Source organism: Artemia sp. Qi Xiang Cuo, chromosome 19 (genome assembly GCF_049724085.1).
Source record: "Artemia sp. Qi Xiang Cuo chromosome 19, ASM4972408v1, whole genome shotgun sequence".
In the NCBI taxonomy this organism is placed as follows: domain Eukaryota; kingdom Metazoa; phylum Arthropoda; class Branchiopoda; order Anostraca; family Artemiidae; genus Artemia; species Artemia sp. Qi Xiang Cuo.
In genome coordinates, this window is record NC_142812.1 from 27,047,349 (window position 1) to 27,065,167 (window position 17,819).

Below are 17,819 nucleotides of genomic sequence, written 5' to 3' on the forward strand. Positions count from 1 at the left end.
ATTTTACTGAACCTGATGCTAAACAATGTGAGAAATTTGAAAATGAACTAAACGATCGACTATTTAGTCCCGGACCAAGCGCCTTTGTAGTTAGTACCAAAAATTCGAGTGACTGTATACGAAAGCTTAAAAAGAAAAAATAAATGGACTGTGATGGTATTTGTGCCCTTCATTTTCAAAATGTGTCTTATAAGCAGATTTTTCATCTTTCGTTGCTTTACCAAATGGTTTTTTGCAGTAGTGTATTTCCCTAAACGCAGCAAAATGTGAAGTTTTGATTTTCAATAAGTTAGGTTTGACTAGAGTTGTTGATGCGTCTATAGATTTGAATGGTATTGGAGTAAAGCCTTGTGATAAGTTGACATATCTTGGTCTCCCAATTGGTAAGAATCTTAAGAAAAATAAGCAACTAATGTTGGAAAATATGGAGAATAAAATTCGTCGTTCATATGGTGCGATTGTAAGTTCCCAATTCCATTTGAATAGAGCCCTTCTTGCAAGGATTTATAATAGTGTAGCCCTGCCACATATTCTTTATTTAGTGCCGTTTTACCGAATATTTAGTGAACTTGATCGTCTTAGAATGAAGCGTGCGTTTTTAGATATGCTAAGTTTCTACTGCGAGTCCCTCCGTGGACCCGAAACTCGTACCTTATAAGAAAATATAGCCTATCAGATCCATGTGTCAAGCTATGTGAGCTTAATGCTCATATGTGCAGTAAGGAAACTGGCCATGAATGGCAAAATGTAATTTTTGATGTTTAATATTGGTTTTTGCTTTTGATTGTTTGATTTTCTTCTCTTTTCTTTGTTTGAATCTACTCCATCCTTCTTTTTCTTTTTGTATGATGGGTCATAAATAAATACATAAATACATACATATTATCTTTTTTATTTCTATAATTTTCCTGAAGCTTTGTAAAAGTCCTACAGACGTATCTACTATTTTTGTTTGATCAAATAAAATACTGTGACGAGGAAAATTATAAACATGTTCTGCAACAGCTGACTCAAACTTTTCCAGCGTTTTATTTTGTTTTAGAGATCAATCTATGGCATTCTTGTGTTGCTGTAGCCTATTTTCTAAAATCTGTTGTGTTCTTCCCACATAAAATTTACCACAAGAGCATGGAATTTTGTATACTCCCTTGTGCAAAATTCTCGGTACCTTGTCTTTCCCTTTATTTAACAACGAGCTTGTAGTTTGTCCTGATTTAAATGCTGTATTTATATTATGTTTTTTTAATTCTCTTCTTATTTTTTGTGACAATATTGAGATAAAAGGCAAAGTTATGTACTTTGTTTCTTGATTTGACCCATCTTCTTCTAATATTTCTGGTTCCATCATTTTTTTTTCCTTTTTTCAATTATTTGAGAAATCATATTTTTCGGATAGCCATTCCCTACTAGAATATCCTTAATAAAAATTAGTTCATTGCTTATGTATTCTGTTGATGCTAATTTTAATGCCCTATCAACTAAAAAAATAACCACACCCCTTTTTACCTGGATCGGATGATTTGATGCGAAAGACAAGTAACGGTTGTTATTAATCGGTTTACGGTAAATTGAAAACGCTAGTTCGTTATTATTTCTATGAATCAAAATATCTAGAAACGGTAAGTTATTCTCTGTTTCCTTTTCAATTGTAAAAGTTAATTCTTCTCCCAGATTATTTGAATATTCCAAAAAACCTTCAATTTGTGATTCTCCATAATTCTAAATAACTACAATATCATAGATATATCTGCCCCAAAATTTAGGTTTTAAAAAATATGACTTTAATAGATAAATTTTCTACATACTCTGAATAAATATTTGCTAACAACGGACTTAAAAGGCCCTCCCATTGCCAATCCCCTAATTTGATGGTAAAAATTATCTCTAAACGTGAAATAATTAGTATACCTGCTAGTTATTTTAACTAAATTTAATATAGTTTCCAGTTCAATTCCCGGAGATATTTCTTCTATCTCATTTTTATGTTCCTCAAGTTTTTTGGATAAAACACTAAACGATTTATCAAAAGGAATATACGTATACATTGATTTTATATCAAAACTAAACAATCTAGATTCTTATGATATTTCTACACTTATAAGTCTATCTTTTAAGAATTCCGAGTTTTTTATACACGAATCATGGAGATATAATAAAGGTTTAAGTGTCATTGCTACCCATTTCTCGATTTTTATCGTTGGTGAATTGGTTGTTGAAACTATAAGTCTTAAAGGGATATCTGTTTTATGTATTTTTGGCAAACCATATATTCTTGGGCTGACTGATCCCCTCTGAAAAAAATTGTAATACGTCTGGGGTGTAATACTGCAATTTGTTTTAAGGGCTTCTAAATTTTTTCTTAATCTTTTAACATACAATTCAGTTGGGTCTGAGTTAAGTTTTTTATATGTTGAAGTATCATTCAGAATTGTTTCTATTTTACTATCATAATCATCTTTTTCTAGGATTACTACTGTATTGCTCTTATCCGCTTTCGTTATCATTTAAATAGATGGCATTATTGTTGTACCAGATTAGATTTTAGTGAAAACAATTAGTAATTTAGGTAAAGTGACTTTGTTTCGAAATACAGATAGAACAGTTTATTTTGAGCCCAAAACGACTCCTTTGGGAAGCCAGAAATCCAGCAGTGTCGATAAAATTCTATTAAGAAGATATTTGCTGCCACCTATATCCAGCAGTTCAGTAAGTGGGATAGAAAGCGCTCAAGCTCGTCAGTAATGAATCGTCTTTTGACTGAGTAAGACCTGTTACGCGACAGCCGCTTATTTGTTTATCCAGTTACGGTTACAAGTTTATTCCGACCATAAACCATTCTGAATTGTGATTCTGATTTCTGACTTTTGATCGAGTGTTCAAATTATATTTATTCGTATCAATTTGGAACATTTAACGAAAAGGAATTGCTGCTGACCTATTGGCCTAAATTTCGATTTGCTCCGTGGATAAATATTTGTTGCCTAGAGAGATAAGCCGTTTCTTGTCTAATTATTTCTAAGATGGGACGTCGGTGTAAAGTCCAGCGTGCTGGAACTGGAGCAGTTTTCAATGTTTCGGCCACTTCTAGCGAGGAGTCCCAGTCACCATTGTTAAAGTTGTCGGAAGATTTTGTTACGATGCTGGCAATCGTGAAAGAAAACGGATCTAAGTTAGACTCTATTGATGGACGTATGGGATCTCTGGAACAAAGGGTTAGATCGGTGGAAAAAGCGCAGCTTGAGTGTCATGCATCGGTTACGGAAGTTCAAGCCCGTGTAGCATCAGTTGAAAGCGAAACTGATAGCCTAAAAAACCAGATAAGCGTTATCACGAGCGAAGCGATGGCACTGAAGAAAAATAATATTGATCTGGAAAGTCGGTTAATGATGTGTGAATACCAGGTATCTGACAGTAACATTATTGTTTGGAATTTGCCTTGTGACAGTAAAGAGGACGCTAGTCAAGCGTTTAAGCAAGTATGTCTGTCTGGGCTTGAAGTAAGTGAGGTTCCCAAGTTTACAGTGCTACAAAACATGAAAGACCAGAAAATTTTTCAAAGTTAATGTTTTTTCTCAGGAAAAGAAAATTGATTTACTAAAAGTTAGCAAGAATTTGAAAGGAAAATCTGTGAGGAATCTGAAAGAGATTTATATCAGGGATGATGCCCCTCTTTCTGTCCGGGAGGCACGAAAAAGACTTTTTGAGAAGAAGGCTAAGCTAAAGGATATAGGTATTTCTGCTTGGGTGTCTAAAACTTTTCCACCTTTTCTTTATTTTGATCGTTCTAATGGTTTGCGAGCCAAATTCTACCCTAGTGATATAATCCCGGAGCTTAATTCACCGCTCAGTGATAGCAATGCGCATCAGCGTAGTCAAGCGAGGGGAAGAGGTATACGCGGTGGTGGAGGTAAAGAAGGAGTTTAATATAGGTCCCTATTTGATAATATGGTAATCTTGTGAACGGTTGGTTTGTAATCGTGTGAGTATTGTTTAGTGTCAGTTATGAAAAATAAAATAAGCGGTTGTTGCGTTTATTATTAACTTCATTAACTTATTCATTTTTTGTGTGCTAGTATGTATTCATTGTTTTTGTTATTTATATCCCCTATGTTGGCGATTCATTTTGTGTTATTATTTTTGTTCCTTGTTTTTCTTATCTTTTGTTTTCTTTCAGGACTTGTTGGTATGGATTTTCTCGGTTCTTGGTTGTTTCACTCATGGTATGGTAAGGTTACTATTTTTCACATTCCAAAATTACGGTTTCCGGATTGATTATTTTGATTGTCAAGTTTAGGTGGGGAACGGCTGGGTTTTCTTGAGAGTGATTCGATGAAATTACATGATTTGGGGAGAGGGGTACTTCACAAAGATTTTGATGTGGGTGATTTTCATGAGGTTAATCCTGATTCCCGTTATAAGTTTCTGTGTGATTTGAGTTCTAATAGTTGTCAAAGTGAATTTAATATTTTTCATTTAAATTGTCAAGGGATTGGAAGTTCATACCAATTTCTGAATGAGTTATATTGTAAACGACGTTTCGGATCACTTCGGTCTGTTGGTATCTATTCCTTCTCTTTTGAACCGGCCAAGATCAGAGCGTTCTGAAGTACCAAAAAATTGTTTTCCTGTTATTAATGTGCCGAAGTTAAAAAATGAGCTTGGAGAAAAAAATTGTGATTTTTTATATAGTAATGATATGGACATGAATGATAAATTTACACTTTGGTATTCGATGAGTAAGGATACGGTAGTTGCTTGTAGTCAAGTTAGGAAGAAACATAAATATTTTGATTCGCCGAAAAAGCCTTGGGTTACGAAGGGTATTCTAGTTTCTCTAGCTAGGCGACAGCAATTGTATAAAAAGTCCACATTAAGTAATAATATTAGCGATGTAAATATTTATAAAGCTTATAGTAATAAGTTGAATAGTATACTTCGTAAAGCTAAGTTAGATTACCTGAGTGATAGTTTTAAAAAAGCGAAGGGTAACCCGAGAAAGACTTGGAATGTTATAAAATCTGTTATTAAACCGAATAAGCCAGAAATAGTTTGTAGTCTTGTTGATGGTGAAAATATTCGCCAAACTACTGAACGTATGTGTGAGCATTTTTCTAGTGTAGGGAGCCGGTTAGCGTCGTCTGTTGAGCAGCATGCAAGTGATGGTGATTTTACTCAGTTTTCGCCTGAAAGTAGTGACGTTTCTATGTATTTGCAACCGGTTACTGATCAAGAATTGTGTGATGTGGTAAATGGTATGCGAAACAGTGCGTCCGGGTAAGACTTTATTTCAACACAAGTTTTCAAGTAAAGTTTTCCTCTGATATCACAACAAATTTTGTACCTGATTAATGCTAGTTTTAAATTTGGTATATATTCGGAGTGTCTTAAAAGTGCCAGAGTAATACCTTTATTTAAAGGGGATGATAGGAAAAATGTTAATCATTATCGACCGATATCCCTCCTTTCTGTTATATCTAGGCTAGTTGAAAAACTTTTTAATTCTAGAGTATCTGAGTTTTTGGAGAATATTTTCTTCTTCTATTCTAATCAGTTCGGTTTTCGTAAGGGAATGTCTACAGAACAGGCAGTTTTATTTTTGACAACGTTTGTGCATGATGCTTTGGACCAAGGTTTTAAGGTGGCGTCTATTTTTTTAGATATTGTTAAAGCGTTCGATTCAGTTGACCATGAAATTTTAATTGTGAACCTTGAAAATTGCGGAATTAGAGGAAATGTGTTTAAATTGTTTTAAACTTTTTTGAGAGGTACGACCCAGTGCGTTGAAATTTCCAATGTGAGATCTGGCGAAAGAATGGTTGATTATGGTGTTCCACCGGGTTCTGTTTTAGGTCCGCTTTTATTCTTGGTTTATATTAACGACTTTACGATTTTCTGTTTTGGATTTGTTAGATAGTTCACATTCTAATTGTAGGGTGATTATTCCTAGTTTTGCAGATGATACCCATTTTACTGCCGCAGCAAAGACTGAATCTGATTTAATAGAGATAATGAGAAGAGGTATGTTAGGTATAGATAAGTGGATGAGAGGGAATAAGCTTTCGTTAAACCATAGTAAATCAGGTTTTATTATGTATGGTAGATCATCAAATTTTTACCCTTGGATTGTTGATATGCAAATGGAGAATTATGTAATTAAGCGTACAAATACTATACGATACCTTGGTGTTATTGTGGATGAATGCCTTAGTTTTAAAAATCATTGTTTCTTTAATTAATAGTAAGATCGCAAGAAATGTTGGAATGATGAGAAAGTAAAAAAATATTTTCCAGGATTCTGTTTTGAGATTGATTTATTTTTCGTTAGTTCACCCGTATTTAGTATATTGCGTCAGTATATGGTCTAGCACATTTTCAGTGCATTTGCAGCAGTTACGTGTGATACAAAATATGGCACTGCGAGTGTTGTCCGGAGATAATCGGAGAACCTCGGTGAGATTCCAATATGTACAGTTGAATATTATCCCTGTGTCAGGTCTTGGAAAATTTTACCATGGGTTATTTATGTTCAAATATTTTTCTAATTTGGTTCCCAAGAGTTTTTTAAATGTTTTAAATTTATTTCTGGTGATGATGTACACAATTATCCTACTCGTCATTCTATAGATATACGGACACCTCAAGTTGCTAGTACTAGATCACTATTTTCAATACGTCATGTGGGGCCAGTTGTCTGGAATAATTTGCCTGTTTCTTTAAAAAGGTCAGCGAATTTATGGGAGTTCCGTCGAGACCTTAAAACCCTTTGTCTCTATAGATAAGATTTTGTTTAAAGGGTGGTATAGTTGAGTTACTCTCAGGTTTGCCCGGAACCCGTTTTTTCCTATATATTTCCTATATATATATATATATTTTTTTATTTTTTATTTATTATTTATGGGATGGCGGAGGGAAATTTTGGAGTATGAGAAGCATTGATAATTGGTTATTGCGACCAGGAGCCGAGTGAGTGTAGGATTTTTTTTTTCTTTCTTCTTTTTCTCTTTTTTTCTCTCTAGTATGTTATTATAGTGTTAATTTTAAGAGGGTAAATACTTCCAAACAAGCGTTAGCTTATGGAAGGTCATTTGTTTTTTTGTGTTGTGTTGTTTTTGGAATAAACCCTTATCTAATCTAATCTATTAGAGAATCATCTTTTTTAAAACTTTTAAAACTTTTATATCTTTGTTCTTAACGTTTTCTTGATAACTACCAAAATTTGTTAAAATATTCACGACCCCTAGTCTTAACTCATCTACATTATTTAAATCTTTTGGAAACTTATGAATCCCTGTTTCAATATTTGAAATAATTTCCTCTATCGGTACATTTTTAGGATTAAGTCCGAATTTTATATCTCTTTCAAGGATTTCCTTTTGTTCTTTGGTTAACTCCTTTTTGCTTAAATTAATCACCCCAAGGCCTGGGAAATGATTAGGCTTATACATTGATAGTTTTTTTTTCTTGTTCTCTTTTTAACTGCAAAAATTTTCGGTTTAGTCTTTCCCTAGATAATCTTAGAAAATGTTCAAAAGAATTTTTGAAGATTGATATAATTTGTTGGAAATCATTTGTATTAAGAAAATCTCCAAGGCTATGTTTTAAAAAATCTATTTCTTTTACAACTTGTGATCTCTGGAAACGTATATCTTAAAACGCAAACCATGTGCTGAAAGATAAACGTTTCCAGAGATCACAAGTTGTAAAAGAAACAGATTTTTTAAAACATAGCCTTGGTGATTTTCTTAATACAAATGATTTCCAACAAATTATATCAATCTTCAAAAATTCTTTTGAACATGTTCTAAGATTATCTAGGGAAAGACTAAGCCAAAAACTTTTGTAGTTAAAAAGGGAACAAGAAAAAAAACTATCAATGTATAAGCCTAATCATTTCCCAGGCCCTAGGGTGATTAATTTAAGCAAAAAGGAGTTAACCAAAGAACAAAAGGAAATCCTTGAAAGAGATATAAAATTCGGACTTAATCCTAAAAATGTACCGATAGAAGAAATTATTTCAAAGATTCAAACAGGGATTCATCAGTTTCCAAAAGATATAAATAATGTAGATGAGTTAAGACTAGAGGTCGTGCATATTTTAACAAATTTTGGTTGTTATCAAGAAAACGTTAAGAACAAAGATATAACAGTTTTAAAATATTTAAAAAAAGATGATTCTCTAATAATAACGAAAGCGGATAAGAGCAGTACAGTAGTAATCGTAGAAAAAGATGATTATGATAGTAAATAGAAACAATTCTAAATGATACTTCAACATATAAAAAACTTAACTCAGACCCAACTGAATTGTATGTTAAAAGATTAAGAAAATATTTAGAAGACCTTAAAACAAATGGAAGTATCACACCCCAGATGTATTACAAGTTCTTTCCGAAGGGATCAATTAGCCCAAGAATATATGGTTTGCCAAAAATACAAAAAACAGGTATCCCTTTAAGACCTATAGTTTCAACAACCAATTCACCAACGGTAAAAATCGAGAAATGGGTAGCAATGACACTTGAACCTTTATTATATCTCCAAAATTCGTATATAAAAAACTCGGAATTCTTAAAAGATAAACTTGTAAGTGTAGAAATATCAGAGGAATATAAAAATGAGATAGAAGAATTATCTTTGGGAATCGAAATGGAAACTATATTAAATTTAGTTAAAATAACTAGCAGGTATACTAATTACTTCACGTTTAGAGATAATTTTTACCATCAAATTAGGGGATTGGCAACGGGAGGGCCTTTAAGTCCGTTGTTAGCAAATACTTATGTAGAGTATGTAGATAATTTAGCTATAGAACCATATTTTTTAAAACCTAGATTTTGGGGCAGATATGTGGATGATATTTTAGTTATTTGGAATTATGGGGAATCACAAATTGAAGGATTTTGAAACATTTAAATAATCTGGGAAATTTGCCCTTTACTGAAAAATTTAAATTTTTTACTTTTATAACTTTAATAAATCAAACAATATTAACATTTTGATTACTAAATATCAGTATATGTATATTAAACTGACAATGCACATTCATTTGTATTTTTTCACTATAGTGCATATTTTGTTCTGGCCTTAGGAAGGCATAGGGGTTTTGAGCCAAACTTATGTTAATTTCTGCTCGTTTTGAGTTTGACTCAGTTATTTATTGTAATTTCTGTTCGTTTTGGGTTTCATTTATTTATCGATGCTGATTTGTGGTAGTTTCACGCTTGGTAGATTATTTGACTTTATTTTTGCTAATTTTTTGTTTAATGGAGTTCTTTACTTTTCTTTGAAAAAACTTATTTTGTGGAATTTTTTTTCAATTAATTTCTGTTCGTTTTATATTGACATAGTTTTTTTTTAGGGGAAAAATAACACTTTAAATATTTTCGTTTTTTTAAGACTTTATAGTTTGGCCTGCTATTTGTATGCTGGAGAAACATTTTCATCAATTTTTAAAAACATACACCCTTTTAAAAATTTGAACAAAAATAGTAGTGTTTAATTTAGTTTCATATCTCCTCTTGTTGACCTGAAATGGAAAACTTGATACCATTCGCAAAAAAAAATCGCAAAAAATGTTTACTTTCTTTGATAGCTTGGATACGCTTACGCTATTTTGATTTGGTTAAATTTCAAGAGCAGAAGTAGCCCCGAAAGTTTGAACATAATACCCTAAATCATTCTTGGGATACTGCTGAGATGCCCTATTGGGAATTAGAATTATCACAGTGCATTTTGATTTAATCTTAAGGCATTATTTAATTTGTAAACATAATGGGCAAATGGGAGGGTGGGAGTGGGAGGGTGGGAGTGGAAGGGGGATTAGTTGCCCTCCAGTCACTTTCGACTATTAAAAAGGGCATCAGCCCTTTCCATTTTCAATCGAATGAGCCTCTTTCGAAGTTCCCATGACATCTCCTTCGATACGAAGTGCTCTGGTCTAAACAATAACAACAACAACAAAATATCACGAATCACTTTCGACTATTAAAAAGGGCACTAGCCCTTTGAATTTCAATTCGAATGAGCCCTTTTCGGAAGTTTCAACGAATACACCTTCTATAAAAACCTTATATGCCCTCAGGGCATAACTTAAAACCCTTGCTCTAAGGGCTGTTGGGGAGTATCCTCCTAAAAAACATATTTTCTATCTGGAAATCAACTACGCTGAACAAAATGGCTATCTCAGAATTTTAATTGGATGTTTTTGGGGGACTGATGGGCGTGGGGGGGGCTAGTTGCCCTCCAATCACTTTCGACTATTAAAAAGGGCACTAGCCCTTTGAATTTCCAATCGAGTGAACCTTTTTTGAGGTTTCTACGACAACACCTTCTATAAAAACCTTATATGCCCCCCCATGGCATAACTTAAACCCCTTGCCCTGCGGGTTGGGGGGGGGGGAGTTTCCTCCTCAAAAATATATTTTCTATCTGGAAATCATCTACGCTGAAAAAAATGGCTATCTCAAAATTTTTATTGGATGTGTTTGAGGTAATGATAAGTGGGGGGGGGGGGGCTAGTTGCCCTACAATAACTTTCGACTATTAAAAAGGGCACTAGCTCTTTGAATTTCCTATCGAATGAGCCCCTTGTGAGGTTTCTACGACAACAGCTTCTAAAAACACCTTATATGCTCCCAGGGCATAACTTAAATTCCTTGCCCTGAGGGTTGTGGGGGAGTGTCCTCCTCCAAAATTTATTTTCTATCTGGAAATCAACTACGCTGAACAACATGGCTATCTCAGAATTTTAATTGGATGTGTTTGGGGGACTGATAGGCGTGGGGGGGGGTTCGTTGCCCTCCAATCCCTTTCGACTATTAAAAAGGGCACTAGTCCTTTGAATTTCCAATCGAACGAATCTTTTTTGAGGTTTCTACGACAACGCCTTCTATAAAAACCTTATATCCCTCCCAGGGCATAACTTAAAACCCTTGCCTTGAGGGTTGTGGGGGAGTGTCCTCCTCAAAAATTTATTTTCTATTGGGAAATCAACTACGCTGAACAAAATCGCTATCTCAGAATTTTAATTGGATGTGTTTGGGGGACTGATGGGCGTGGGGGGGGGGGCTAGTTACCCTCCAATCCCTTTCGACTATTAAAAAGGGCACTAGCCCTTTGAATTTCCAATCGAATGAGCCTTTTTTGAGGTTTACGACAACGCCTTCTATAAAAACCTTATATGCCCCCCATGGCATAACTTAAAACCCTTACCCTGCGGGTTGGGGAGGGGGGGAGTGTCCTCCTCAAAATATATTTTCTGTCTGGAAATCATCTACGCTGAACAAAATGGCTATCTCAAAATTTTTATTGGATGTGTTTGGGGGAATGATAAGTGGGGGGGGGGGGCTAGTCGCCCTACAATTACTTTCGACTATTAAAAAGGGCGCTAGCCCTTTGAATTTCCAATCTAATGAGCCCCTTTTGAAGTTTCTACGACAACTGCTTCTATAAAAACCTTATATTCCCCCAGGGCATAATTAAAACCCTTGCCCTGAGGGTTGTGGGGGAGTGTCCTCCTCAAAAATATATTTTCTATGTGGAAATTAAGTAGCCTACGCTGAACAAAATGGCTATCTCAAAATTGATTGGATGTGTTTGGGGGAATGATAGGCGTCGGGGGAGCTAGGTGCCCTCCAATCAATTTTGACTACTAAAAAGGGCAATGGCCCTTTGAATTTCCAATCGAATGAGCCTATTTCGAAGTTACTACGACAACGCCTTCTATAAAAACCTTATATGTCCCCAGGGCATAACTTAAAACCCTTGCCCTGAGGGTTGTGGGAGAGTATCCTACTCAAAACATATTTTCTATCGGGAAATCAACTACGCTGAACAAAATAGGTATCTCAAAATTTTGATTGGATGTGTTTTGGGGAATAATGGGTCTAAGGGGGGGAGGGCGAGTTGCCTTTCATTAAAATCTTTATATGCCCCTAAGGTATAACTTACAACCCTTGCCCTGAGGGCCGTGGGGGGAGGGGTTGTCATCCTTAAAGGCCTAATTTCCAAAACTTTCAACTACGTTGAATAACTAGCCCGTTGAATTTCATATCGAATGAGTGCTTTTTCAAATTTCTATGACAAAGACTTCAATAAAAAACCTTATATGCCCCCAGGGCATAACTTATAATCCTTGCCCTGAGGGTTGGGGGGAGATTCCTCCTCAAAAATATATTTTCTATCTGAAAATCAACTACGCTGAACAAAATGGCTATCAAAATTTTTATTGGATGTGTTTAGGGGAATAGTGGGCGTAGGGGGGGCTAGTTGCCCTACAATCACTTTCGACTATTAAAAATTGCAATAGCCCTTTAAATTTCCAATTGAATGAGCCTTTTTTGAAGTTTCTACGACAACGCCTTCTATAAAAACCTTATATGCCCCCAGGGCATAACTTAAAACCGTTGCACTGAGGGTTGTGGGGGAGTGTCCCCCTCCAAAACCTATTTTCTATTTGGAAATTAACTAGCCTACGCTGAACAAATTGGCTATCTTAAATTTTTGATTTGATGTGTGTGGGGGACTGATGGGCGTGGGGGGGGGGCTAGGTGTCCTCCAATCACTTTTGACTATTAAAAAGGGTACTACCCCTTCGAATTTCCCATCGAATGAGCCTGTTTTGAAGTTTCTACGACAAAGCCTTCTATAAAAACCTTGTATGCCCCCAGGGCATAACTTAAAACCCTTGTCTTGAGGGTTTTGGGGGAGTGTCCTACTCAAAAACATATTTTCTATCTGAAAATCAACTACGCTAAACAAAAGGGTTATCTCAAAATTTTGATTGGATGTGTTTTGGGGAATAATGGGCGTAGGGGGGGGAGAGGCTGGTTGCCTTTCTTTAAAAAATTTATATTCCCCCAGGGCATCACTTACAACCCTTTCCCTGAGGGGTATGGGGGGAGGGGTTGTCATCCTTAAAGACCTAGTTTCCAAAACTTTCAACTACGTTGAATAAAACGGCTATCTAAAAATTTTGATTGAATGTGTCTGGGGAAAAAGTGGGTGTGAGAGGGGGGTTAGTTGCCCTCAAATCACTTTTGACTATTAAAACGGGTACTAGCCCTAGGAATTTCATATCGAATTATACCTTTTTCAAGTTTCTATGAGTTTCTCAAAAACATATTTTCCATCTGAAAATCAATTACGCTGAACAAAAAGGCTATCTCAAAATTTTGTTTGGCTGTTTTTAGGGGACTGATGGGCGTGGGGGGGGGGCTAGATTCCCACTAGTCACTTTCGACTATTAAAAATGGAATTATCCCATCAAATTTCGAATCAAATGAGCCTTTTTTGAAGTTTCTACGACAACGCCTTCTATAAAAACCTTATATAACTTAAAACCCTTGCCCTGAGGGTTGTGGGTGACTGTCCTCCTCAAAAATATATTTTCTACCTGGAAATCAATTACGCTGAACAAAATGGATATCTCAAAATTTTGATTGGATATGTTTGGGGGAATGATGGGTATGGGGGGGGGGTAGTTTCCCTCCAATTACTTTCGACTATTGAAAAGGGTACTAGCCCTTCGAATTTTCAATCGAATGAGCATGTTTTGAAGTTTCTACGCCAACGCCTTCTATAAAAACCTTATATGCCCCCAGGGCATAACTTAGAACTTATAATCCTTTTCTTAAGGGTTGTGGGGGAGTTTCCTCCTCAAAAACATATTTTCTATCTGAAAATCAACTACGCTGAACAAAATGGCTATCTCAAAATTTTGATTGGATGTGTTCGGGGGAATGATGGGCGTGGGGGGGGGGCTACTTTCCCTCCAATAACTAGCTAGAACTCTCAATTTTGAATCGAATGAGTGCCTTTTGAAGTTTCTACGAAGACTTGTTCTATGTGAAGTTCCCAGCTTCAAAAGAAAAAATAATAAATAGTACATTGTGCCAATACCGCTTTTCTCAGGGTAAAATTTGGAACTCTTTCCTCGAGGGCTGTGGGGGAGTGTCCGCCTCAAAAAAATATTTTCTATTTGGAAATCAACTACGCTGAACAAAATGGCTATCTCAAAATTTCTATTGGATGTGTTTGGGGGAATGATGGGCGTGGGGGAGGGGCTAGTTGCCCTAAAATCACTTTTGACTATTAAAAAGGGCACTAGTCACTCCGATTTCCAATCGAATAAGCCCTTTTCGAAGTTTCTACGGCAACTCCTTCGATACGAAGTGCCCAGGTCTGGAGAAAAAAACACATTGTGCCCACATCGTTCTTTACTTAGGCAGCGCTAGCGCGCTGCCAGTAGTAAGAGAGGTGCTGATTCTAAATACACATGTACTTACACAAGCCTGAGGCATGGATATGCGTGTAGTTTAACCGGTACATTGACTTGCCAGGGTCAGTCACCTATTACTACGAACGGTACTTGCCCTACCAGACGGGTTTCTGCAAAGTGTTATGGGCTTCATTGAAAAAATACCAGTTAAAAAAAAAAAATAAATAAAAATGTATCCATGATCTTTCTTCTGGCAAAAAAAAATACAAATTCCAATCAAAACTGGTCAAACGTGTTAATAACCTGTAAGTTATAGCTATCTGATAACTCGTTCAGTATCGCATATATTATTAGCGGTATCAATGGTATTTCATTTGCGTAAAGCTATCTCGATTTGCCAAAACTTGTATCGTTCGCATAAAACTAACTCAATTTGCAAAAATGGTATTCCATTTACGTAACTCTGCTCTGAATGTTCTTAATGAGGATATAAATAATATAGAATGACATTGTGACTTGACCTAGCTTTACCTCTCGGATGTGGTCTGTATAATACACAAGTAACGTTTGAAAAGTATTGTCAATTTAAAATAGGATCTTATGTTCCCTTCGTCCCCCCCCCATTTCTGAGGGGCAGGGGATGGTAGGAGAGGGGGAGGGGAGTCAATTTTGGAGATTTCTGATAACAAGTACAATTCATTGCGATCGTAGCTCTATGTTGGCTCGTTTTAAATACTTCAGCTTATCTATTCATTTGTGTTAAATAAAAATCTTGAATCTGGAAAATGAAAAAATAAGTATTTAAACAAAATGTACGATGCTGATAATTAAAAAATAGTAGGCTACATTCAGAATTGTTTGCATGAGGGTTCAGTTAAAGAGGTCTCACTTGTAAGAGGGTTCAGATGCATGGGGGTTCACTTGCTTAGGGTTCAGTTACACGGGGATTCAGTTACAATGGAAACCACACAAAAACAATGGGGCACACACAAAAGCCAAATGAATTACATTGCGACTTGACCTAGCTTTACCTCTCCGATGTGGTCTGTATAATACACATCTGGGGAGTTGAGAATGGAGGTAAGTATTTAGTTTAAAAAATTCTAGGAGGACTTGAGTTTTGTGGGTAGGGTGAAAAATGGTACTTATTCAATATCCTGGTAAACATTATACCTCATTCTTTTATTCTAACTTAACTTCTAGGAATAGGACTTCATTCCATCGGCTAAATCAGTTTATTCATCTATAACGGTGAACAAAAAGACTATTAATTCTCCATATTCTTCTGATCATGCGCCCATTCCTTCTTCTCTCTTCTTCTTCTGATCATGCGCCCACTCCTCCTTCTCACTCGGGGTCAGTTGACGTCTCAGTATCCGGTAAAAATTGCATATTCTACTCGTTCTCCACACCTCATAATATCCATCATGAGTAATATAGTGTGAGTCATCGATCTTAGGTTCCCGATCTAGACATGAAAATTAAAAGGCTTAAAATATGTGGAATTTGTATAAGCTGTAATGCGCAAAAATTATTACTTCACGATCGATCTTATATACATAAAGATAATGTATTAAAAAGACCCTAAAAATTATTTTTTTTTCAGTGTAAGCCCGTGCAACTTCTATGGTAAGCACCATTTATCAGATAGCTAAGGAGTGTTCAGTTACATGAGGGTTCAGTTAAAGAGGGTTCAGTTGCATGGGGGATTCAGAAGCTTGGGATTCAGTTAAAGAATACCTCCTCGACAGATATATTTTTTTAGTGTATTTTATAGCTATTACCAAAACGTCTAGCATAAGGAGCAAGGTATTTCGGAGGGGGGCAGCTCGCTTCATATACGGGATAATTTGCATTCGTCTAAGTTTTTAATGATGTTCCTTATTTCCACTTGAAAATGCTTATTTTTTAATTTAATTGGGATGAAAAGTTAAAGTCTAGCATAAAGAGCAAGGTATTTAGGAGGGTGCAGTTCACTTCATATACCGGATAATTTCTATTTGTCTTAGTTTTAATGATGCTCCTTTTTTTGAAACGCTTTCTGGGTCTCATTACAAAAATGACGTTCCTCGCAAAAACATAAGTTGTTCCCTCAAAAGGATTTTCGTTCTTAATTAGAAAAATTTAAAAAAAAAACACTTTTTCCACAAAATAAGTTTTTCAAAGAAAAGTAAAGAACTCCATTAAACAAAAAATTAGCAAAACCCCTATGCCTTCCCAAGACACTAACAAAACTTGCACTTTACTGAAAAAATACAGATGGTTTTACTTTTACACCTTTAATAAATCAAATGATATTAACATTTTGATCACTAAATATCAATATATGTACATTAAACTGACAATGCACATTCACTTGTATTTTTCAGTAAAGTGCAAATTTTGTTTTGGCCTTGGAAAGGCATAGGGGTTTCGCGCCCAATTTATGTTAATTTCTGCTCGTTTTGAGTTTGACTCGGTTAATTATTGTAATTTCTGTTCATTTTGGGTTTCATTTATTTATCGATGCTGATTTGTGGCAGTTTCACGATTGGTTGATTATTTGATGTTATTTTTGCTAATTTTTTGTTTGATGGAGTTCTTTACTTTTCTTTGAAAAACTTATTTTGTGGAAAAAGTGTTTTTTTTTTAATTTTTTCTAATTAAGAACGAAAATCCTTTTGTGGGAACAACTTATGTTTTTGTGAGGAACGTCATTTTTGTAATGAGACCCAGAAAGCGTTTCAAAAAAAAATTCTTCCCTGGATTTGCCATAAATTCGCTGCTTACGCTGAATATTCAAGTAAGCAAATATATCGAAGAAAAGAAGACGCCTGTAAGGGTATTTCAGTCCTTTACGTACACTTAAAGGAACCAAAAGCTTCCCCCAAAAAGACAATTTTCTAAAATGGTGCACATTTCAACTGGACTCAGAAATACTAAGCTTTAATAGCGTGAATCGTGCTTCAAAACTCCGGTTTGCTACAGGATTAATTAAAAATAGGACGTTAGCCCAATAAGTTTTATCAAATAGTTCATAGTATTAAATTGTAATGAAGGAGCGACTTAGCTCAATTGTAACCAAAAGTCAAAAATGGAATTTTGATAACAGTTGACAAGAATTGGGTTTTTATGCAGATTGCAAATATATAAATTTCATTAGGTTTAATATCTAGCCACCAAATGCTCCAATGCATGGGGGTTCAGTTGCTTGGGGTTCTGTTACACGGGGATTCAGTTACAATGAAACCCACACAAAAACAATATTTTGACTACTTTATATGAAGTGAGGGGGCTGGGGGCAAGTATTCAGTTAAAATAAAGCTAGGAAGGGGGGAAATTAAGTTTTGAGGGAGGTGTAAAAATGCTACTTATTTAATACCCCGGTAAACATTTGAATTGAAATGCTTCAGGAGAAATAGACTATTTATTCTTTCTGAACTGTCTGGGGGGTGGGTGGGGCCAAGTATTTAGGGAAAATAATGCTAAAAAGGGGGAAAAATAGAAGCTGTTTCCAAAAGATTTAGGATTCATTAACATTTTTCAACTTTTCTTTTTTTTCTTTTTGTACATATCTTAAAATGTCAAAATATGCTTATGGTTCTAACAATTGTGCTCTATG

At 35.3% G+C, this 17,819-nt stretch overlaps 1 protein-coding gene across 1 annotated transcript in view; it reads left to right on the forward strand.

Annotated features, from left to right (window-relative positions):
- The first annotated feature begins 4,179 nt into the window (after positions 1-4,179).
- LOC148940677 (uncharacterized) overlaps positions 4,180-17,819 on the forward strand; it is a 117,610-nt gene continuing 103,970 nt past the window's right edge. The window contains exon 1 of the mRNA XM_089104954.1: positions 4,180-4,225. Coding sequence (XP_088961080.1) covers positions 4,186-4,225 — 40 coding nt within the window. The 5' untranslated portion in view covers positions 4,180-4,185. The remainder of the gene's footprint in view (positions 4,226-17,819) is intronic.